This window comes from Nelumbo nucifera, chromosome 2, assembly GCF_055504915.1.
Source record: "Nelumbo nucifera cultivar China Antique chromosome 2, China Antique-T2T, whole genome shotgun sequence".
Classification (NCBI taxonomy): domain Eukaryota; kingdom Viridiplantae; phylum Streptophyta; class Magnoliopsida; order Proteales; family Nelumbonaceae; genus Nelumbo; species Nelumbo nucifera.
This window is the reverse complement of record NC_142650.1, coordinates 63,630,831-63,656,190: the sequence shown is the minus strand read 5'-3', so window position 1 is coordinate 63,656,190 and position 25,360 is coordinate 63,630,831. Positions and strand designations below refer to the sequence as shown.

Here is a 25,360-nt window from a genome sequence, read left to right as displayed (position 1 = left end):
ATATATATTTGAACCAGATTGGTCCAATCCAATATATCTTGTTGGTCCATCCAATCCGTCCAAATTGATTTTAGACTGGACAGGGTCCAATCCAAACCGGTCCGTTGACACCCTTATTTGGATCTAGCTTTCTGAACCCTTGGGGTTAACTAATTTTTGACATGTCAACAGGCCTAACTTAACCCAAACCTTTAACGGCCTATTCCCTTGATAAAACCACTGGTTACTGTTCTTTATTTATTTTTTCCGAAAACATGAAAACAAAACCCATGAAAATCCCTTCCACTTCTGACAACCCTCTACTGACGCTTATGTGCCTGTTTGGAAGGGCTTCCATGCAGTGGCTTCTAGCCTTCTAGTGTTATATGAACCAGAAAACTTGAAAACTGAAAGTCATGAAGCACTGATTGGTAAAAATCTGGAAAGCTGAAAATAAGCTTATATGAGCCTAAAAATCGACTTTCTGATAAAACTATTGTAAGTAGCTTTTCGAAGAGTCTCTGTCACCACACCAATAGAAGCCCTCCCAAACAAGCTCTAAGAAGAAAACAATGTTTGAAACTTTGAATGTGAGCCATCCGCTGGCGCTGATCACTAGAAAATCTAAAATAAGCAAGGAATTAAAAAACAATTGATATGCAACCTTAATGAATAATTTATTAAAATATATACATAAACTGATACACATGTACATACCTGTACGTATTAGTAATCTAGTATTATGTATGTATGATACATTAGCTGCTTTATCAAAAAATTAAAATACTTTTCTAGCATATGGTGTAATGGAGACAACACCATAAACTTCTAGAAAAACCACCATGAGACATTAACAACCTAAAGAACTATTCTTACGATTTTCGTGTTGAATGTTGAGTCAATAACCATTTCATTATTGATAAAGCAGCAAAAGACCACCCAAGTGAAACGAAATTCCAACACACCAACTCATGGTGGCTCAGTTGGGGATGGGCTACCCCCCCCCCCAAAAAAAAAAAAAAAGCGAAATTCCAATACATGTATTGAAACCCAATATACTCGATCAACAGATACCAGAAATCAGTTAATGGAGAGAGTGAAATTTCAATAGACATGCCATCCTTGAAGCAAATTTTCAATATAAACCAACACTTGTCTCCTCCACTAGAGAAGATTGAAGGTTTATTTTCTCTATGCATTGTAAAACCAGCTGCTGTTAATGTACAGGATTCATACATATGAGCCTATGCGTGTGAAAACCTACTTCACTAAATACACTAAGATCAAGGATATCATTTGATGAGGGGTGAAACATTACTATATTAATCATAGTGAAGCTTGTAGAAGGACCTTTTTTCTTATCATCAATACTTACATGTAAAAATGTTCATAAGTATATGGTGAATCATATACAAGTGCACAAGTAACCTCAAATTCTATAGGCAAGCTATTCTTAGGGAAGAGCATAAGTTGCTCTGAGGTACTCTACAATTTCTGCACTTTCAAACATTTTTACTCCAGTGTTGGGATCCTCTAAATAAGGTACCTGTCCAGCAAAACATGTTAAAATCCTATAATTAAGAACATGGAATCTCAAAAGGAAAGGTATGATGGAGTTAGGAAACAACAAGATAATCGACACAAATATCAAACACCAAAATATTGAAAAGAAAGATACCTGAAAATGCCCTGCTTGCCGATATAGTATCTGCCGTTTTGGGCTGCCACGAGCACAGCTACAAAACAACTTACATTAATACACCAAGGAAATATTTGTAACATGTACATATACATATACATTAAGCTCATATATTATGAATATAAAATAGAAAAACAATAGCTATTAGGCATAAAGTGTAATGCACAACAAAAATGCATGGAAGACCTTTCTAAAAAATATGGTCACAAGGAGATAAGCTAAACTTAGGTTTCTTAAAAAAAGCATATGTACCATCATTATTGAATGAAATAGGGATAACACCTCTGAATCAGGTCTGAAGCTACTAGTTGCCTCATTGGGCATAACACACAAGACCATTCTATTTGACATTGCTTCTCCTAGGTTTCCCTTGCAGATTGGATATTTAATAGTTCCAACAAGCTTGGTGCATTTTCTACCATGAGTTTGATGCTAATAAGCATCCATGGAGACATCTTATTACATAAAGGACCTCTCTTTCCCAAGGGCCTTTAGTTTCACAGTGGTTCATAGCAGATCTGATGTTTAAATGTACTGATAAAACCCAAGGTATTAGACTTTTGAATCATGTGCTAAGAGGTGAAAATAAAGGGTCAAAATGACCACCAAAAGATGCTGGAGAAAGAGGTTGTGCAGGGGCTGACTGAGACTGATAAGAAAACACCTAGTTTTCCTTAATGGGCCTGGACAGACCAGTTACTATGCCCATCTTTTAGCTTCCAAGTTGTCAGTTCGTCATGTAACTTACTCATAGGAGGCATTTAGTCCCCTTATTTATAAAGAAAGAAAGCAGGCACAGTTGAATGCTACTTTTACATTATTTTTAGTTCTATTAGCATAGTAGCTTTATTTGTCTTACAGATTATAGTTTTCAAGGCACCAAGGCAAGGCTAGGCAATAGAAGAGCACCTTGTCATCTACCCACTTGGGTGGATGCGTAGGCAATGGATTTAAAAAGAAAAAAAAAAAAAAAATCTTGAATCCTAAGTAATTCCCTAGGTTCCTTAGCAACCAACAACCATCTTTCACTAGTAATTATCAATAATCTTCATAAAAATTATAAAGTCAGATTAAAACAGAGAGAATCAACACATTTTTTATTTGGTAACATCTAACTTTATTGATTTGAAAAAAGTATTGGATATTTGGATATATTTACAAGAATGATAAAGTGCCAAGAACCACAAAGTGGTCACTTGTCCCCCTTTTTCTATTCCCCCAAAATGTTTAAAATCATGTTACCCATCAGGCCATCATAGAAAATCAACATATTCATGAAAAGAAAAAGTAAAGAAAAGAAGATTCAAAAAACATAGGGATTGAGCCCCTTTTTTGTCCTAGGAAAAGAATAAAAAAGGGTAGAAGATGAAAAGAAGAATGCCTATTGGACAGTTTAAAGTTCTTCCTTGTTTATTGGTTCAGGTTTTTGAAGTCTCCAAGGGTTCAAGACAGCATACCAACATTTATGCATTGAAACCTAACAAATAAGAAAATAATATAAAGAAATGAGCATATAAACCCACAAAATGAATAATCTAGTATACTATTTTTAATTATTATCTCAAGAAATAAAGAATGCAAAAACATTTTATAGAACCACAATAAAAAGAAGAGAAAACAGAGAAGAAGCGGAGAAGAGAAGAGAATGAGGACCAAAAAACCAGGGCTGGCAGCACCTCTGTTATGTTTTATAACAGTGACATAATAAAAATAAAAAGAGGGTAAAATGACACTAATGCCCATACAGTATATACAAAGATAAATACTCAACACTCCCCTCAAGTTGGGACAAAGATATCTATCATGCCCAGCTTGTCAGAAAGGTTATTATGCTGCAAATGATGAAGCCCCTTTGTAAACACATCTACTAATTGTTCTTTGGAACTGACAGACGGTACAGACAGTACAGACGGTATAGACGGTACACACCTCCCCCACTTTAAAGCTTCTCTCTAATAAAATGTTTATCCACCTCTATGTACTTGGTTCTATCATGCAGGACTAGATTGCCAGCAATGTTAAAGGTGGCTTTGTTGTCACAATAGAGTGACATAGAACCATTAACACCAAAACTCAATTCTTCCAACATATTCTTTACCCATAGGATCTCTGCAACACCATGAGACATGGCACTGTACTCGACCTCTACACTAGACCTGGCTACCATGCTTTGTTTCTTGCTCATCCAAGTAATCAGGCTACCTCCTACAAAGGTACAATACCCACTAGTAGACCTCCTGTCATCAACTGATTGAGCCCGTCAGCATCAATGTATACTTCAACCTTTAAGTGACCACTCTTCTTGAACAATAGCCTAGTTCTAGGAAACTTGTTGAGATATCTGAGAATTCTCTCAGCAACTTTTAAGTAAGCAACTTTAGGAGAATGCATAAACTGGTTAAGTACACTCACAGCATAAGCAATATATAGCCTGGTCATAGATAAGTATAAAAGTTTCCAACAAGTCTCTGATATTGCTTGACATCCTTAATAGGATCACTAGTAGTCTTCCAACAAATCCTTTACTTCAAACTAAGTAGCCAAGAACTCCTTTAGTTTCTAAACTTCTGAACTTCAGTCACTTGTAATTACTATGTCATCAACATATACTATCAACACTAGGATCTTTCCTTGCCCTCTCTTCACAAAGAGTTTGTGGTCTAATCAGCACTACTTAAATCCTATTTGTTGAACAGCCAAATGAAACCTGATAAACCAAGCCCTTGGTGACTGCTTCAAACCATATAGAGATTTCTTTAACTTACACACTTTCCCTTCACTACCTCATGCACAAAAGCCAAGGGGCAAAATCATATATACTTCTTCCTCTAAGACACCATTTAGGAAGGTATTCTTAATGTCCAATTGATAAAGTTCCCAATCCAAGTTAGCTACCAAAGAAAGCAGAACTCTGATAAAATTCATTTTGGCCATGGGTGCAAAGATCTTTGCATGATCTACTCCATATACTTGTGTAAAGTGTAAACCCTTTTGCTACTAACCGAGCCTTATACCTCTCCATTATACCATCTACCCTATGTTTCACTATGAAGCCCCATTTACATCCTACTGGTTCTTTTCCTTTCGGAAGATCCACCAATTCCCACATACCATTCTTATGTAATGCATCAATCTCTTCCTTCATTGCATCTATCCATTCAAAAACAGATAGAGTACCTCACACCCTTATGGACATGCTATCAATAGAAGAAAGACACGGGAAACAAGAGAGATCTTTTCATAGGAAATATAATATGATATAGGATGACTAGTGTTGCACAACCTCACACCCTTCCTTTTGTCAATAAGAAGGTCTAGATCACTAGCAGCAAAAATTTCAATATTAATGGAATCAGAGGTATCAATAAGGATAAGAGTACCTAGCTAATGAGGATATACCCCCAAAGAGTTTTATGATATCGGTTGCATGAATTCAGGTTGTCCCACAGCTCCTAAACTCTACTAACCCTTGCAACGATGTAGAAAAATATGAAAGGGAGGAGGACCATGAAGATGAGGAAGCAGAACCTAAATAAATTTCTACTCAACCCTACTCTACCCTAAGGAGAAACAGGAAAGAAGGGTTAGATTCAAAGAAAGAGACATCCATAGATATAATACTTACAAGACATAGGATCCAAGCATTTGAATCCCTTTTGAGAGGAAGGATAACACAAGGAATGGCTTTGGGATCAAGTTTACCACGAGTGGAAGACAAATCAAGAACAAAACATCGACAACCAAAGACACACAAAGGAATGGAAAACAACGAAGCCTTAGGAAACAAGAGTCGGTGTGGGGTCTTGTCTCTAACAGTTGGGAAGACATGTAGCCAATAACATATGTGGCAAATAAAACAGCATCCATCCAAAAACGATTGGGAACATGCATGTGTAATAAGATGCCCCAAGCAACTTCAAGCAAACGACGATTCTTCCTCTTAGCAACACCGTTTTGTTGGGGTGTTTTTACACATGAGCTTTGATGGAGAGCCACATGAAGCAAAGAATTCTGTCAAATCACCACGAAAATACTCTTTTGCATTATCAAACTGAAATATTTGTATTTTAGTCTGAAACTAGGTGAAAATCATATGCTGGAAGTCTTGCATAATTTTTGGTACTTCTCTTAAACGCATCAGATAAACCCATGTGTAGCAATAGTAATCATCAATAAATGTAATGAAATATTTGTAACCAGCCTTAAAGGGTATAATAACAGGACCCCCCACATCAAAATACACAATATGGAGAGGGAAATCCAATCTGTTATTTCTTAATGGAAAAGAGGTTCTATAATGCTTACTCAACTAACACGTTTGACACTATAATTCAGTTATTGACATAAACTTAAATAATTATGGAAGTAAAATTTTCAAAGACTCAAAGGACATGTAACCCAGACTATTGTGTCATACATAGACACAACTCTCAAGGGACTGATTCAAGGACTTTGAAGCCACAAGACCAACTTTATTCTCCAACACGTAGAGACCATCTATCAAGTTTCCTTTACCAATTGTCCTCTAGAAATCCAGATCCTAAAACACTCAAGAATGAGGAAGAAAGGTCACTAAACAATTTAAAGAATGAGCAATGTTACTAATGGACAAAAGGTTAATAGGTAAATTAGGAACATGAAGTGCATTTAAAAGAGCAAAGCCAAAAGGCGGAGAGAAAGCTCCCAAACCAACTATGAAAGAGAAAGAGCCATCAGTTATCCTCACCTTTTTTTCTGGCAGATAGAAGAGTATAGGACTAAAACAAAGAAGACTTACCGATCATATGGTTGGAGGCTCCAAAATCAATAATCCATAGTGATTCCAAAGACTGAGAGGAAACATGAAAAGCAGAGGTGGTGTTACCTGATGTAGACGCAAAGGAAGAGGGGATAAACACAGAATCCATCTGTCGAAGAGCCCTACCATATAGCTCCAAATGGTCACAAAAGGCATTGGTGAAATATTTGGGATCTTAACCAAGACACTCTTGATATGTGTTCATGGAAGAACCAATTGCTTGCTCCTAAGAAACCATATTAGCAAAGGTATACTTCTCACATGAAGAACAATCCTAATACTAAGGGTTTGGTTTCTTGTTATGTTCCAGTGTTGACTTCTTACTCAGTTCCTGAGCCCACTTCAGCTTTCCAACTAGGTCCCTACAATTTTCACGTGTATGTTTGGGCTGCTGACAATGAGTACACAACTTATCCTTCTCATCCCCTTTCTTCTAAAAATGACCTCTTTTATTAGTATTCATAATATTCCTTGGAGAGAAGGCAATATGCTCCCCCTCTGAAATATTGATAGTACTTCTTCTACTCTCCTCAAATTATATCAAAGCATACACTGATAGAAGGAAGGTTCTTGCTACTTGAGATCTAAACTCCAATAGGCTCATTCACTGAATACAGCCCATCTAAAAAGGCAAATATATGCTACTAAGAGACTAGGGTAGTGCCTCTATACTCTGATAGGCTTTAGCATCTTTATTGCTCTCCCATTCAATACTCTAATAGTGATCAAGTTGCTTCCAAATGAAAGAGGAAAAAATACCAAGCAGATAGGCTACATTCTCCATGCTTGCATGTAGAGGACTCTGCTTGCAACTCATAGATCCTAGCGTAGTGCCTCTATTCGAAGTATGTGGATTTTGCCTGCTCCCCGATCTCATGGGCTGTATCTACCCACATAAAACTCTACTTAATTGATGGCAACATGGTGGTGATAATCCAAGACATGATTAAGCAATTCTCCTGATTCCACTTACCATGTTTAACAATATCAGTTTTTTGTTCTTTTACTGTTTCATTGATGTAACCAATCTTCCCTGTAGCTATGATATACAATTTCATTTCTTTGGACCATACTAAATAATTTCTACCATCAAGAGGAGCAATTGCCATTGGGAAAATCTATGCCATTATTCAGTCCTTGTCCAGATGTAACACCGGAGGTAGCACTATCATCCAAAGCCATCGTAATAGCACCCTAAACACCCTAACTGCTTCCATTCACACTAGATTTCTCACAAAAAATAATGTTGTACCTCTAAACAGCACCCTTACAGGGGGAATGATCACACACCTTCCAAACACTGTTCTGGACACCTCCAACTTCTAGGTCTGGACGCACACAGTACTGCACCAACTCAATCCCACGATTGCTTCACAACATCAGTCTACAGCTGTTACTGTACCACAAGGTCATACCAGACCTACTAAGGACACATTCCTTGTCACAATAGGATCATACAATCCACAAGAAGTTTCTAAACTCCTTCATAACATCTTGGCACACAACCAAGAGAAAAAACAGTGTGGAAAGCCCTATGGTTGCCTCAGACCAAGTCTATAATCTGTGGCTGTGTTTCAATCCAAGAGAACAAAGAATAAATAAAAAAAGGATCTCGATCTGTTCTCAGAACCTCACAGACTGCTCTGATACTGATACCATATTAACTGAATAAAATGAAGAGAAAACGGAGAAAACAAAGAAGAGAAGAGAAGAGAAGAGAGGGGAGAGTGGAGAAGAGAAGAGAATGAGGGCCAAAAAACAAGGGCTGGTGGCACTTATGTTTTATAATAGTGACATAACAAAAATAAAAGAGGGTAAAATGACACTAATGCCCTTGCAGTATATACAAAGATAAATTATAAATACTCAACAGAAACCATCATTTAGCATCAATTAAAGGACTAAGTTTGATCCCTGGTAAGTCTCTTCTTAATTTCATTCAATTTTCAACATCCACATACCTTTTCTAGAGAGAGAAAGTTCTCTCTCTAAATCTTCCCTGCAAAACTTTGGTGAAAACCAGGTTTAGTTCTGTCATCAAAGAAATATTTTATTAAAAATTAACAATTAAAAAATATTAAAGTGGATAGCTGATATTTGTTACTCTGGGCAAGTTAGCTTTAAACAGTTGCTTTTCTCATTGTTACCATGACATTGTAAGAGAAATTACTATGGTTGAATCATAGTAACTTCACTTGGTCCAACCTACAAGCTAACCTAGTTTGTTCCAAATTGGGTAGATTCTTGTTTTCTTTAGATTGGGAAGAACATTGGGGTGGATTAATCTCGAGAGCACTCCCAAAGGTAGCGTCAGACCATTGGCCAATAGTGATCAATGATGGGACACTAAGGAGTGCTGACCCTACTCCATTTCGCTTTGAAAACATGTGGCTAACACACCCAGATTTCGTTCAGAAGGTTAGGGGCTGGTGTAGGGAGAGTAACCCTAGAGTGGAGTGGAAAGGAATGAGGTTTCATAAGAAGCTTCAATACTTGAAAGAGAGACTTTAGGAATGGAATTTGGTAGAGTTTGAGAGGATAGAGGAGAGGAAGAATGCTCTTGTGGACCAAATTGAGGAGATTGATCAAAAAGAAGAAGATGGGAGTCTAGAGGAAAGAGATTTTTTTTTTTTTGGAAAAGGTAAGGTAATTTTATTAGAAAAACTTAGAGTTACAAACAGAATCCTGCCAAAGTCAAGGCAGGATTTGGGATATCCCTGATTACAAACACCAAATCGACTGAGAGCTCAACAGCTGAAATACATTTAGATGTTTAAATTCTGGATTGACAGAAATCCAGGACATCAGTTTACTGACTGCCGCCTGCCCTATCTCCTCTGGGCTTTTCACTTTTTGATTAAATATTCTGCTGTTTCTCTCAGACCAAATGGCCCAGAGCACTACTGCTGGGATAGTACTCCAGATTAGCTTCCCTTTTTTCTTCAAATTGCTGATCTTCTAGCTACCGAGAACCTCCTTTACAGATTAAGGCATGACCTAACAAATCCCCACAGCCTGTAAGAAGTGGTCCCACACCTGGGCAGCAATCGGGTAGTGAATAAAAAGGTCATCAGCAGTCTCTGGTGTGATCCACAAAGAGTACAAGAGTCATCAGGTATCTGCAAGCCTCTTCTTTCTAGGTTGGTTCTGGACAGGCATTTATTTAAAGCCATAGTCCAGACAAGGAAGTTCACTTTTGAGGGACTAATTGAAGTCCCAATCTGCTTAGATGGAAAATCCCCCACTGCAACCCTACTACTGAGTCTACTGGCCATTGATTTTACTAAAAAGCTACCCTCTTTAGACTACTTCCAAGTCCACTAGTCATCCTGACTAGAGTCAACACTCTGAACCTGTAAAATTTCAAACAATCTCATAACTTCTTCCACTAAAGACTTCTTCTAAACTGTGGAGCCCATGTCACCTCATTTCCCGAGAAATTGTCAGAATCAGCAATCGAAGCATTCTGATTGGTGGCACACTGATAAAGAGTAGGAAAATCTTCAGCCAAAGGGTGGTCCAAGCACCAAGAATCCTTCCATAATCTGATTCTGTCTCCTCTGCCTACTTTGAAGCTTACACCCTCTCTAAATAAGGGAAGATATCTCATTATGCCTTTCCATAAAGAGCAGCCCCAATTTGGAAGTGGATCCCTCGCCCTCCAGTTTCCCCATTCTACCCCAAACTTGGCAGCTATCAGGCTTCTCCACCAAGCACCCCTTTCTATGGCAAACCTCCAGATCCACTTACTAAGAAGAACCGAATTTGTCACCTTAATCTTCCATAAACCCAGTCCCCTTTCTTCCATAGGAAGGCATACTTGATCCCATTTGACAAGATGAATCTTCTTTTCTTCCCCCCAACCCCTCCACAAGAAAATTTTTTGGAGAGTCTCCAATCTCTTTGCCGCTTTTGTTGGAATGAACCCAGTCTAGAGGAAAGAGATAGGGAACAAAGATGGAATTTAAGAAAGCAGTTGGTGGATATCTTGTTCAAAGAGGAGATTAGTTGGAAGCAATAATCGAGGTGTAAGCAAGGTTCAAAGTATCAACACAAGTCGGTACACCGGTAGGGCGTATCAGCCTGTATCGGTGCTTTTTATATGTTTTTTATTTATTTTTTCCAAAACCAATTCAGAGGGGTCGGTTTAAGTCCCGGCTACCCTCTGAACAATGGTCTATCGATACAACCCCTGGAGGTGCATATTGAAAAGCCATCAGCACGATCGTATCGGCCAATATGGGCCGATATGTGTCGATACTTTGAACCTTGGGTGTAAGTGGATCAAGGAGGGTGATAGGAACACAAAATTTTTTCACGGCCTAGCAAATGGGAGAAGAAGTAAAAATTTCATTTCCAAGCTAGATGTGGAGGGTGCTACCTTAGTTCATCAAAATGAAATAGCAAAGGCTTTTGCAAAATCATTTCAGATCAATTTTCAGGAAGCCTCTGAATGCGAGAGTGTGGGTTGAAGGTTTGGAGTGGCCTAGGCTGAATTCTAAGATGAGAGTTTAGTTAGAAGGAAAGTTTGAGTTGGAAGAAATCCAAGAGGCAATTTTCTCTATGGATCGCTCCAAAGCTCTGGGTCTAGATGGATTCACATTGGCCTTTTATCAGGATTGTTGGGATATACTGAAGGAGGACATCTTGGGAGCCTTTGGGGAATTCTATAGAAGGGGAATAATTAATCCTGGCTTGAACTCCACCTTTGTGGCCTTAATTCCCAAGAAAAAAGAAGCCATTCACCCAAGAGATTTCAGACTTATCAACTTGGTGAATAGTCTTTATAAGATCATAGCAAAGGTGATGGCCTGTAGAATCAGGAAAGTCCTCTCCAATATTATAAAACCTAACCAAGGAGCTTTTGTCGAGGGAAGGCAGATTATTGATCAAATTATGATAGCAAATGAAAGTGTGGAGGATTTCAAAAGATCTGGGAAGAGGGGTGTGGTATGTAAATTGGATTTGGAAGAGGCATATGATTCAATGGATTGGTCATTTTTGCTCCAGGTAATGTTGAACTTTGGTTTTGGAGAGAGATGGTGTAAGTGGGTGATGGGGTGTGTTAGGTCTTGTCACTACTCCATTTTGGTGAATGAGACGGTGGTGGATTTCTTCCCAGCTCTAAGAGGAATAAGGCAAGGAGGTCCCCTATCTCCGTTTTTGTTTAGTTTGATAGCAGATGTCTTGGGAAGATTGATCACTAGAATAGACTCTAGGAACCTAATAAAAGGGTGGAGAGTTGGTAAGGATGGGGTACCCCTAACTCATCTGCAATTCGCGGATGATATAGTCCTCTTTTGTGAAGTTGGTGTTTGTAGATTGTTTAGGAATTTGAAATTTAGCATACAACTGTTTGAGCAAATGTCTAATCTAAAAGTGAACATTGACAAAAGTTGTATAGTAGGGGTGAATCTTGAGGAGAGAGAGGTGGAAGAGTGTGCAAACATTTTAGAGTGTGTGGTATCCAATTGGCTAGTGATGTACCTGGGGTTGCCTCTTGAGGATAATCCAATGAGACAAAACTTTTGGGATTCGATGGTAGAGAAATTACCTATCCTTAAGGGGGAGAGCCACATTGATAAAATCTACCCTTGCCGACCTTCCGATATATTTAAAGTCAGTTTTTAAAATGCCAAGGAGGATTTCCAGAAGACTGGAAAAATTAATGAGGGATTTTCTATGGGACCCAGGTGAGGAGAAAAAAGATCATAGGGTTAGGTAGGATCTAGTGAGCAGAAGCAAAGAGTGTAGAGACCTAGGGTTAGGGAATATTCAGAAGAGGAATGTGGCCTTGTTGGGTAAGTGGTTATGGTGGTTTTCCCCTAGAGAAAGAGAGGTTGTGGGTAAAGATCATGGAAAGTATTCATGGGCTCGCAAGCAATGGATGGGATGCAGGAATTTCGGCTAGGACTACAAGAGCTTCTCCATGGAAAGCTATCCAAGCTTCTTTACCTCTCTTCATTCCATGGACAACGTATGATTTGCACTCCAGTAACCTTATTAAATTTTGGGAAGAAGTTTGGATCAGGGATTCTCCATTGAAGGGTCAGTTCCCTTCTCTGTTTGCCTTGTCTAATTTGAAAAATAAGCCTATATCAAGTATCTTGGTGCCCTCACAAGCTTCCTCAGGGTTTGGGTGGAACTTGGGTTTTAGAAGAGCAGTTAGGGAGTCAGACTGAATAGTACTTTGTGTCTTCTTAATATACTAGAAGGTATTTTCTTAGATCCCTCTAAATCAGATACAAGGGTCTAGACTTTATTAGCCTCTGGAACTTTTTTTTGTGCTTCTTACTTCAAAGCTCTAGTTCATCCATTGGGTCAATTAGGGCAGCCTCTTCTAGTAAAGGAAGTTAGCTGAAAACTGATCCCTCCGAAGGTTGGGAGTTTCTGTTGGGAAGCAATCCTGGAAAGAGTCGAACACTTGTGATCTTCTTCAGAGAAAGAGGCCTACGAGTTGTTTATCTCCCCACTGGTGTGTTCTATGCAAGGCTGAAGGTGAGGTTGGTTGCCATTTACTGATTTCCTGCTCTGTTACTAATCACACTTGGGAGTGGTGTTCATTTTTGTTTGGATGCAGATGGTCTCCTCCACCAGAAGTACAGAGACTTTTTGCCCCATCCTTATATAGCTGGTCAAAAAAAAGAAGAGTTATGTGAAGATGTCTCAGGGCTGCTGTTTGCTGGACTATTTGGGAAGCAAGAAACAGGAGAATTTTCTCATATAGGGAAAGAAGACTGCCAGAAATTCTGAAGCTGATTCAGATCAGAGCGGTACATTGGCTGAAGTCTTTGGCTCTTTTTATAGACTTTTCAACGGATGATTTATTCGGAAATTGGAAGGAAATTGCAACTTCAGCTCCGGTTAAAGACACATCCCTACCCTCTTGGACTCCTAGTGGTTTTATCAAACTTAATTTTGATGGAAGTAGCATGGGTAATCCGGGTCCATTAGGTATTGGGAGTGCCTTAAGAAATGAGGAGTGATAATTGCTCTCTTTTTGGGGCCAATTGGAATGGGTGCTTCTCTTAGAGCTGAGATTTCAGCTGTTATCAAAGGAATTCGAAAGGCAATTGAACTGAATATCACCAAATTGGTCATAGAAGGCGATTCTAAAGTGGTAGTGGATTGGCTGAGAAATGATACTGCTAATTTTTGGAACTACAGCCATGAGAAGAGGAAATTTAATTGGTTAACCAAGAATATTGAGGTGAAGATGAGTTGGGTTAAAAGAAGTGATAACTCCTTTGTTGATGGGTTAGCTAAACAAGGGGCATCTAGGGACTCTTTGTTCTGGGCTATCTTGTAATTGTTCTCGTCTTGTTGTTTTGGTTAGGTGAGATAAGAAAGTTTATCTCCCTCTTCTTGTACTTGTGTTTTTTCTCTCTAATTTTAATGAAATCTGCGAGTTATTGATCAAAAAAAAATTCCTTCTGGGTTGGAATTCTGTAAAAGCCTTCTAATGTTTATACTGAAATTAGTTTTGAGAGCTTTTCTTTTTCCTTTTTTCTTTGATCATTTTATAGGAGGGTTTTCGTTAAATTCCTGAAGGTAAAACTTCTGATTGTTGCATCTATTTTTATTTTGGCCTTCATTCTAGTAACTTTCCTCCCTGCTTCATGTACCACAGTGTCTTTACCCAAACGAAACTACATGGACATCATCATGAATCATCAGATCCGAGTGAACCTTGGGAATCCACATTTGAGTACTTTTTTGCAGTTTACACCAGCTTAGATTGGTAAAATATTAGTATGGAACTTCTACTTGGAATCCAATAGGCAAAACACTGATAAATAAAATAATTATTAAGCTAGCATGAAGAAGCAAAAAATGTTATTCGTGGTGCTTAAACAATTCACTAGGTGTGATATAAGCGGGAAAAAACAGATCTTTAGACACTTCCCCACCTATGAATTGATAAAAAGAAGAAAAGGAGAGAGGGAAACTAATAGAATTGCCTGAATTTAGGTGATCAGCCCACCAAAATGGCATTACAGCATGGCATATAGAAAATTCAATCACTGACAACATCATAAAATTAAAATTAAAAAGAAATACCATCGAAGCAGGTGTGGCAACTCTAATTCAACCAGAACTTCACGTACAACTTTGCAGAAGGGAGATCCCTGAAGGATAATATTGCAATTTTATGTCATATTGGAAGCTCCAACAATGTCATAGCAAGATTAAAAAAATCAAGTATGTTTGGTTCTTTAGTGTTCAACCTCATAGGCCCATAATTCAAGTGGTTTAGGGGGCAGTTTTGAAGGAGAATATGATGTTCCCTGCAAAAAGACAAAGGAAACAAGTTTTAATGGATGATGATGGTTTTCCACCCAAAAGTTCTGTGTATGAAATTGGAGACTATTTCTTAAAAAATTATTCTTATAATAGTTTACACCAATCAAGAATGGCCATCATACCTTCAATGTTTGCAACTTTTACAGAAAACCTACATTATGATTTTTATCAGTAATGGTCAATAAATTTATTAGATATTAGATGGAAAAGGTGTTTCAAGGTGTTAGAAATGGAAGGAGGATACAAAAGAGCAAATACAAACAAATGCTGACAACCGACACCACTTCTAACTAGAGAATCTTCTCTTTTTCATTTGCAAATCCAGGGATCCAAATGAATGAGCAATTTAGTTTGGCTACTAGAGTTTGGCTTCAACCAATAAAAATTTAAGTAACCATTGTCCTTCCCCTGTAATAATGCACCAGTCAATCACAACTATACAGTCACCTTCCACCAAGTCTCCCCATCCCCTTGATGAAGCTAATTTCAGGCCTTTCAGTCAACTCAACCCTTAAAGAATTACCAGTTTTGATTGGACCATAGAAGTGTAAGAATGATCTTCCAGTAAGGTATCCAAATATACCACCTATTCCTGATAGACCTGGATTACCTAAACAGAAGCCATCAAAATTCAATTTTTAGTCTACCCTCTTCTGGGGTCATTCAATCTTGTTTCACTGTCATTTTAGAGCATAATTTGCAATTAAGAGTTATTTTCTCAAGATAGCATTCATGGTATTCCTTTTTCTTTGAATTTTTTTTTTTGATGAATAATAGATTCCTTTCCTTTGAATTCCTCTCTAGTTAAACCTCAAAGAGCCACCCTATCCATAAAAAAATATATTATAGGTTCTGGTTGTTTTCAGAGATTCTTATGCTCCTCCCATTCAAAATTCCCCAAAATGAACCAGAAGAAGAAAATGATTGCAAGCTTTTGTTGCATAACCTATCTTATTGTTTTCTTTGGGAAATGATGTCTTGGCAAGTCTATTTCCTTATTATTTCTCAAGATACACGATAGAAGATTGAGTAAGAGGGAAACCATCTTACCTTTCCCATACGACCAATCATGGCAAAGCTCTGCAACATAATGTTGTATATAAGAACAGTAAGAAAGCAAAAATTCCTATAAACTGGTAACTATTAAAGTAGAAATAAAAAGATTAAGCTATAAGCACTCAGATTCAGCCAGAGAATCAAAAGCTTACGGTTAGTAGCCCAAGTGACAGCATCAAAGGGATTGTCCCATCACCTAATACGGACACAGTCAACAGATAAAATATTTTTTTATCAGCAAGGTCAACAGATTAAATATGTAAGGCATTAATAAATCATGAGAACAGTAGCTTATAACCATATAAGAAAATGAAGTAATTTAGAGTTACTTTTGTAAACAATATATTTGTAATGAGAAATTGGGACTATGGAATATGACAGAGCAGTTATGCATGTTAATATAGGGGTTTTATTGAAATTTCCCAATTACAGCAGCTTAAGTAATAAAATTAGGGAATAGAGGGCAATAGTTTCTATTCCCATTCTCTTTGTATTTTGTTTCTCCCTCAACATTCGCTCTCTTTTCACCTATACAAAATATGCTAAAGATTAAAAACTGCAACTATATTAAATTAACTAAAAAAGTACTTTTATAAAATCAACATCCACTAAGGAAAGAGAGTCAAAAAGAAAACCCTATAAATAATTTGTTGGAAGACAAAGGGTGTTCATGTAATCTAATTAGATTTTATGGATTATAGTGTGTAATGTGGGGTTTTTTTTATCAATATAATTGTGGGGTTATAAGGGGCTTATATGTAATTTTGAGTATTGAGTTCCAAGTTTTTCTTTAAGCCATTGATCTGAGAGAGTGTGAGAAAGAAATGACTGTAGGCTTGACTGTTGCACCTTCTCCATTTTCTAAATAGTGGATTTATCTCCACCTTTCCCCCCGGGAACATGCTTTCAAGCCAAGTCATGTAAATCTCTTCTGTAGTGTCTCTTGTCATTTCTGGTTTTATTTTCTTGTGTTTGTTAGTGTTTTTAGTGCTCTATGATTGTTGGATCAACTTCTGCCTGAGCACTCTAAGGAGGAAAATTTGAATATTCTTTATTTTTCCTTTCACCAACTGATGAAACTAATATCTAGGTAATAATGAATTAGTTTCCCTAAATAGGTAATAACAATGTATATAATGAAATAAGTTTTTTTCACCAAGCAATGAAACTGATATAGAACTATAGAAGGATTAATAATGAATCTGTTATTGATAAAAAAAAGGATTAATAATGGAATAGCTTGCTCTAAATAGGTAATAACAATGTATATAATGAATAAATCCTTGAAATTTATAAAAGGATAACAAAACTGACCATATTTCCCAACCAAATATTTAATTATATCATCTGATTCATACATCGATACACCAGTGTTTGGATCCACCTGCAACCAAAGAAAAGTTAGGTTCATTCTTATTTGGATTATTCTCTAGGTAACAATAAGTTAAATACAACTGAAGAATAAATAGTGTGACACTGTTAGATTTATATTATCAATAAACTAAGAAAGAGCAAGTAAAAAAGGATCAATTTAATGGGTGGACATATCGGTCAATCCTACAAACTATTAGAAACATTACTGCTGGTGAAACATCAAGAGCTATGTGCTACATTGCTCATAGTGGACAAAAGATACCTGATGTTAGGGTTGCAAGTTGCAATTTGGGCTGGGACAACCTGAACTCAACCCAAAAAAGGGTTCGTTTGAAGATTGAATTGGGGTGATGGTTGAAAAAATGCTAACCTGATATAAAGTTGGGCTGGGTTAGGTTGATACCTTGGGCAGCCAACCCAACCCAAACCCATTGTATTACACTCGTAATTATATATCCATGTACATTATATATGATACAAGTATGTTTATGAGAGAGGGAGGAGAGGGGACATGATAAAGGATGGTTTATTGTAAAATATTATTATATCATGTTATTTTGTACATGTGCATGTATAAATATGGGGATATGATAGTGTGCACCTATGCATGTACTCGCAAATTTGGTAGGTAAGCTTCCAACCCAAACAACTCATCTCATGATCAGGTTGTATTAAGATTGAGAACCTCAGGTTGAAGATAAAGTTGGATTATGGTTAGACTTATTGAGGTTTTAACACGTTGGGTTGGGTCAGGGTTGACCTCAAGGGATGGCCAAAATGAATGTTGCACTGAAGTAGTGAAAGAGATGAAGACTACATCATCCTTGACAAAGTGAAAGATGGAACAGGATTTGTTTAGCTGACTCCAAATAGTTGGGAAGGCCTAGGCCAAGTTCAAATGAGTTGAATATTTCTTATTGTTCATTGCCTGTCTATTGGTTTTCAATTAGGTTGTCTCTTAGTAAAATGTTTCCAATTAGGTTGCTTCCACTATATTACAAATAGAAGCTAACCCACCCAAACTCTTAACCTGCACAAATAGTGGAAAATGAAATGTACAATGTATTCAGGGTCTTGTTTCTTATATATATATATATATATGTTGAAAAAAGTAACTTTCATTAAAAAGGAAAAGGGAAGAATGTACATGAGGGGAAACAACATCCAAATATGTCAAGATTATCTTGGAGACCTGAAGCCCCACAAGTGGTGGGTGGGTGAAGCTTTACTTTGATGAAAGTAGCTTTGGAAATCCAGGGCCTTCTGGAATTGGAGTGTTTAGAGATGAGAATGGGAATATATGTGGCTTGTATTCAGGACCTATTGATCAAGGTGACTCAGTGATACCTGAACTTTTGGGTGCTATTGTTGGGGTGCAAAAGGCTAAGGATATGGGAATTACTAGGCTGATTCTTGAAGGGGACTCAAAAATAATCCTTGGCTGGTTGAAAAAAGAAGAAGGGGTTTTATGGCAATTCAGAAATGATTTCAGATGAACAATAAATATGCAAATCCATGTAAGTTGCGTTAGGAGGTCTGCAAAAGGGTTGGCGGATGGATTGGCTAAGCAAGGAACTCATAGGCAGCATTTGTTTTGGGCTCAAATGTTAACTGTGTGGGGGAATCTTTGCTGTAAAGGGTCTTTGACCAAACAATTTCTTGTTGTACCTTTTTGTTCTTTAATCTTAATAAAATTTTCTTGAGTTGCTAATCAAAAAAAAGATTATCTGGAGCATGCTCCCTGTGGCTGTTATTTTGTCAATACAGATGGGAAGATATAGCAGATTTTTTCAAGGCAGATCCTCTCAAAATGATGAAATCATACACAATATGTCAGAAAAAATCTTTCCATGGGGAAAAGCTTAAAATCATTCAACTGATGCTCTCTTTTTTTAATTACATTAAAAACTGATATTTGTGCATTCTCTCTTCATGTACAGCCAGTCTCTATATTGGAGTTACCACTTCCACACAATAATACAATATACTTTATTTTTTCTAAAAAAAAATAATTTTCAAATATGTCTACATCATCTTAAAAATGTTTTCTCAATCATTATTTCTCATTAACTGACCATGTAAGGGAATTGCTGTTTTCCACCAATCTGAGCAACTCTGCGACGAAAATTTGGACCATTTCTTGGACAAGGATAAAACAGAACATCAAGATCCAAGACAGCTACAATTTCCCTAACCTGTGCAACACATGTTACCAACAAGTAACCACATTTTAAAATCAGTCCTTCCCATTCTAGCTAAGTCAAATATGCATATCTAAACTACTATATGCAAAAATAAAAAAGTGTATATGGTGGACATGAGTGACCCAATCACTAGCATTGCTTTCCACACCAAATATATACGCTTCCTTCTTTATTTATCAACAATTCAAATAGAGGATCAGATTTTGGATGGGGAAGTTTTAGATTGATAAGATAATCTTGCCTTAAACACGAACAAAGCCTGACCTGGACGTAAGTAAGGTTTTGGTTTTTGAATGTGCTGTGGCCCCTTCTAAAAATGAATTTCTTTTTAGGATATCCGGTAGGAAATTCATCATTGTGGATGAAATACAAGAAAAATTTATGTTTGTTCAGGAAAAAAAATCTCATATTTTTTCCTATTTTTCTCTCTTCTTTCCTCTTTTTCTCTCATATATATCTTGCCTTATTTCTCCTTTTTACATCTTGGCAATAGCAGAAACCAGAATCAAATGTCCAATTTCTGAAATTTTGACAAACTTTAAAATCTTGAGTATAAGATAACAGTCAGATTCTTTTCAAAAATAGGGCAGTTGAAGTTGAAGTTTGCAGGACTAAATCGTGGGTACAAAGCATCCAAGAGGTATCATACAGTTTGAGCAAAAAGGGCCCTAGCTGATGAATTGAGTGCAGGTTGCTATTTCTGTTAAGGTCTTGAAACATCTAGTCAGAAAGGAATTCAGTAGAAGAGGAAAGACCAAAAAAGCATGTGATTGTTGTAAACAAAAAAATAATAGATATTAACACTTTCGTTGATTTTACCTTCCGACAGAATGGACAGCTGAAATTTCCACGTGGTCCATGAGGATCAACATATAAGAAAGCAATATATGTGCTAAGTTAGTCATTTGCCATTGCAAATAATTGATATATAAAGTTCACAAGACAAACCATAAACCAAAAAAGAATAACAATGTTTTGAGCCCAATCATGAAAATAAGCCTTAGAAACACCATGGAACCTTAAATAAGGTCCATAAGTCATAGAAAATAAATAAATAAACATAGTACCTTTCAAATTCATAGATCTCAATAGGCTTCTCTGGACGAGGGCCTAATTTTGAGGTCTCTTTCACCTTGAAACCTGTTGTAGCATTTGAAACCAACAGGAAAGGCAAGAGAATCATCATAACTGTAAAAATCAATAGAGTACACATTACATCATCATAATAACATTCCCAGTTTTCAATTACAGGAGTTTCCTTTGATGATCTTGATTTTTTTTTCTTTAAGGTATTTTGTCTTACTTTCTTTTTCTTTTTTACATCTTCTTCTGTTTTTTTTTTTTTTCTTTTTTTTTCTGAGGGAGGTAGTAATAGATAATACGTGTTTACCACTCATGGTTGAAGAATGATTTGGGCCAGATCCTGTATGATCAATCAAGCACAATAATATATAACAGAAACATAAGACAGAGAAGCTGATATCGATAGAGTTGAGGTTCTTCTTTGACTCCAAGAAAACTGTTACAAATATCATCAAACTATAAATACTTGTCAAAGAACATAAATTGCATGGAGGTTAGCACACAACTGGCCATTCAACAAATGAAAGATGACCGGGGCAAACCTTTTCAAAGGAGCTGCACCTGGACCTAGGCAAGGTGCATGCCTTGAAATGTGTCTCATCTGTGTGCCTAGGGGCCTTATCTGTTTTTTTTTTTTTTTGGAAGAATAAGGTAAGGCACTTCATTCAAAAGAAAATCAAATACAAAGGAAACCGTGTACACTGGCCTACCTTTACAATTTTTCCATAAAGTGCTCTCAGACTCAAACCTGTATTCTCACACTTGTCACCCCAAGATTTTCACCATTAAACCAAGCAATGGCCTCTCCCCTTATCATTCTGGAAAAAAAATAATGACAAGCACCAGTACCTTTTGAAACACTGGAATCAAAAAGAAAAAATGGTAGTCACTCCTAGGGAAGGACAAATGTTGTGGCAGTCATCATCATTATCATCTAAGGTTTGTTCCAATTATAGGGGTTGGCTACATAAATTCTGTTTCACCATTCCATTCTGTTCAGTGACATATCCATTGTTAAATTATGGGCACTTAAATCATTTCTTATTACTTCCATCCAGTCCTTTTCAGTCTGCCCCTAGCTCTTCTAGCCCCTTCAACTTGTAACAGATCTCTTTTTCTTGCCAGTAACCCAAAATCCCTCTCTACCAATCTGTCTCCTTATTCTACAAACTCTATATGGTTAAAGAGGTGTTGCCCACACTATTTAACTCCTCCCTATAAAACAGTTCACAACCTAAATCAATGTGCATTTGACAATACACATCTCCCTTTTATCATTATTGGTGAAGGGTATTGCTTCAATAGGTGTGAGTGTGTCACAACATGCATACGTTGTTCTGGAGAGTAATTGAGATGAATGGCATTTTAAGGAGGGTTTCTTATATTTTCCTTTTCACTTTTGGTTCCTTGAGAACTCTTAGAATTACTTGGATAAGCACCACGGTATGAGGATTTCTTTTTGTTTCCTTCTATGAAACCCATGGCTCAATGGTGATTGAACATTGAAGTAATTAAACATTTTTTTTAATAGATAAGTAATTAAACATCAATCATTGAGCTTTAACAGAAGAAGGTTAATTTTGTCATTGCATCAAGAAGTGTTGTGTTTTAGTTGCCGATTTGTCATTATGATGGTTTGTAGCATAAGTTCAAGAATGTAAGAACCCAGATTCTGTAGATTCATTAAGAATGAAAAAGAGAAACTTGGAGAAGGACAAGGAGATAAAAGTGGATAAGCTACTTTCAGAAATACTAAATAAGGACCACATTGGGACCTTGAGCGCAGGAGAAATATTAAGTAGTTGTGATACTTGTATTTTCTAATAATTAGTAGAAGTTACTCCTAAAAATAATTTCCTGTCGTATCAATATTCAATATCATCAGCCTCATCTCATCTAGAGTTCTAGACTCACACATAGATATTTATTTTTTGATTGCCCAACATTTGGTCCTGAAGGTATTGATAACTTTATAGCCATTCTCTTTCTGCCCAATTCATTCTGTGGGAGGACTTCGTCAATTTCAACCTCTCCCATTTTATGGTATTGAACCATGAAACTGAAAATAATCACTTTGATGAATTTTTTATTAATATTTACTATTTCCTTCCTTCCATACTTGTTATTAAAATTTCTGTATATAAAATTTCTGTTATTGATCAAAAAAAATACTTGTTATTAAAATTGCAACACTTTAGATGTCTTAGTTGTTTACTTAAAACTTTTAGATTCTAAGATGCCCTTCTATATTTCTATTTCTAATGTTTCTTGATGTAGATTTTTTATAATTGAAATTTGTTCATTTATGGTCAAGCGTTTTAACAATGGTGATGTAAGAGGGTAGAAATGTCAACCATAGACTAAAGCAGAGTAATGTGAAATGTGAACTAGGGCATGTATGCCAATTGTGAGTCAAAGAAAATTGTGAAATGAAGTAAACGCACAAGCTGCAAAAAGGTCCAAGGGTATGAGTTTTAAAATGGAAAGGAACATGAATTAGGAATAACATGACAATGAGGCAATAAGGGATAATCAACGAGCACATGTGGGAATATTGAATATCAAATAACGAAATAACAGCATGTCAACATCAGCCTCAGCCACTTGACTGCATGGTCTAACAAGTTGTTCTGAGCTAGCATAGCTGCCTAACAGCTTACCTGAAAAGGAAAAAAAATATTCTGCATCAAGAAAAAGGACAAATAAGGAAAGTTTCTTCTGACAAAATCCGATATCAACTATATGAAGGGAAACTGAGCCTCAGTTTGGACATTATATTCCTTCACTTGCACTCAGAACTTCCTCAGCTCTCTAACTTCCTTTAGCTCTCCAGACTTTCAAAGCTCACAAACCTTACCTGCTACTCCGGTAGACTACAGGTGGTATTTCCATTTGAAACTCCTTTCTTCTCTATAAACTTTTTTTTCCATCAATTGCCTGATAATTTAGAGCTAGTAGTTCACATCACAAGAAAAAGAAGGCAAATTGATTTTCAGAATTATTGTTTCACAATTTAATCTTTGCTCAGCCACTGTCCCCATAACATGACTCATAAGTTGTTCACCTATGGTTGTTCCAATGCTAAATGTCTTCTTTTTTTTCTTATATAGTTACCAATATTCTTTTCTTCTATTGACTTGGCATTTACGTTGTAGATATTTACTTAGCAACTTATGTTAGAGAGAATAAATCAGTCTTTCCCATGCATTTCGAGTTCATTTTTGGGTGCTATATTACCTGCAATTTCTAGTGCATACTGGCCCGGGGGAATCTCATCAGAAGATACAAAAGATGCAGAATACCTGCCACGGAACAATACAAATATTAAAAAAAAAAAAAAATCAGGAACCGTGCTTCTCCATTGGTTATGTTGAAGCATGAACGTTTAGTGAGAGAGATACAGAATAAAACTGTCTGCTTGTGCAACAATTTTACGTGCATTACTTCAGATAAATTCATTCCCACAAAAAACAATGAACAGACAGGAAAAGAAATGATTAAGAAGGAACGTTTTAGATAATTTATTAAAGCAAATAACTAAAGATATTGAAATTGAAATCCTACAGAACTGCATATTCAATTTCAACCCATTTTTTCTCCCTATTGAAAACCTCATGAGGCTAACGAACTGATCAAATAAAAAGAACAAATAGATACCATAAGAAACCAGATAAATCAGAGAGGGCTGCAATTGATACCCCGAAACAAAAACTCCAGTTCCTAGACGAAATATCAAAGCGAGAGAAGCCCCGAGTATGTCGAAAATCTTGTCAGGGCGAACTGCGAACCGCTTTGGCTGGGGAGGCTTGAAATTGGGAGGAGGAGATATAGTTGGAGATATGTTGTTAAGTCTTTCTTCTGTGCTGACAGAAGCAGAAGAAGAAGGGAGAGAGGTTTCTGAAAGCTCGGCCGCAACTCTGAGCGAAACCTTATTGTTAGGTTTTCTAGAGGACGAAGGTAATCGGAGAACTGGTGTCGGTCGGAAGTTAAGAACTCCGGCCATTATTTCACGGGAATTTCTAGTCAGGTGGCCGGAACTCGGAAGGTTATAAGCGGCCGAAGGCCAGAAGTACAAATGAACTGGTGACTAGTGGGGAAGTACGTATTGTCTTCCATGGCCGCAAATCTCTTCCTCTGGATTGGCCCAGTAATCACTTCAATTCTCCTGTGGGGCCCACAATGCCACAATCTGACAATGTCCATTGACAGATGTTAAGCCAATGAAGCCAATGACTTTTCTTTATTTATTTAAAAATTAAAATATTAAGAGAATAGACTATAAGACCCCGTGAAATTTTGAAAAAAATAAAAAAAAAAAAAAGAAAAAAGACCACGTGAAATTAATACAGTTACTCAGCTCCACCGTTGATTTGTTTATTGCACGTGATCGTTTTGTCCGTGGAGTGGAAAGGAAAAATATGAAATAATTTCAAATATTCTTTCTTTCCATGTTTGATTTGTGGAATGTGATGAAATGGGATGAAAAAAACTTATGGCAATTTTTGGGATAGTAGATTTTGATGATTTTGGTCCGAAACAAGTGGGAAAGGAAGGGAAAGTTGTTTGACGACAAAAAGGGTGATTTATTAAAGCTGCATTTGGATGTGATGTAAATCAAAAACTAATGTAAAATTTATATCAGTTTGTTTTTGTATACGTTTGGTAAAAGAGTGAAATTATTATTGACGTAAAACTATACTTCAGTTCAGTTTTGTGTGCATTTGAGTGGAGTGTAGTTTTACATTGATAATAGATATAAAACATCATCACTATTAAAGTTTTACATCGATAATCGACGTAAAAACTACATCGATTTTATCAATATAAAACTTTACATTTTTTATATCGATTTTCAAAATGCAA

The 25,360-nt window shown here is 36.7% G+C and overlaps 1 protein-coding gene across 2 annotated transcripts; it reads right to left on the bottom strand.

The window, feature by feature from the left end:
• Window positions 1-1,081: 1,081 nt before the first annotated feature.
• LOC104607665 (Thioredoxin family protein) lies at window positions 1,082-24,627 on the bottom strand. Of its 2 annotated transcripts, none has more exons than XM_088898847.1 (12): window positions 24,196-24,627; window positions 23,735-23,799; window positions 20,482-20,602; window positions 20,234-20,252; window positions 19,286-19,405; window positions 17,151-17,220; window positions 15,989-16,032; window positions 15,831-15,860; window positions 14,705-14,764; window positions 14,538-14,605; window positions 1,658-1,715; window positions 1,082-1,525 (listed from the first exon to the last, which is right to left on the bottom strand). In XM_088898847.1, the coding sequence occupies exons 1-12, from the start codon at window positions 24,498-24,500 to the stop codon at window positions 1,433-1,435; spliced, it is 1,053 nt and encodes a 350-aa protein (XP_088754973.1). In that variant the 5' UTR covers window positions 24,501-24,627; the 3' UTR covers window positions 1,082-1,432. The 2 variants fall into 2 exon arrangements, with proteins under 2 accessions (XP_088754973.1, XP_010271644.1); XM_010273342.3 differs by having other exon boundaries at window positions 20,482-20,554; window positions 24,196-24,625.
• Between the last annotated feature and the right edge of the window lie 733 nt (window positions 24,628-25,360).

Coding starts and splice junctions, on each gene's coding strand:
- LOC104607665 (XM_088898847.1), bottom strand. CDS start 24,500: ATGGCCGGAGTTCTTAACTTCCGACCGACACCAGTTCTCCGATTACCT. Junction 20,603..23,734: donor GTATGCACTAGAAATTGCAG/GTAATATAGCAC, acceptor TGATTTTTACAG/TTATGATGATTCTCTTGCCT. Junction 16,033..17,150: donor ATATTTGGTTGGGAAATATG/GTCAGTTTTGTT, acceptor TGTCCGTATTAG/GTGATGGGACAATCCCTTTG.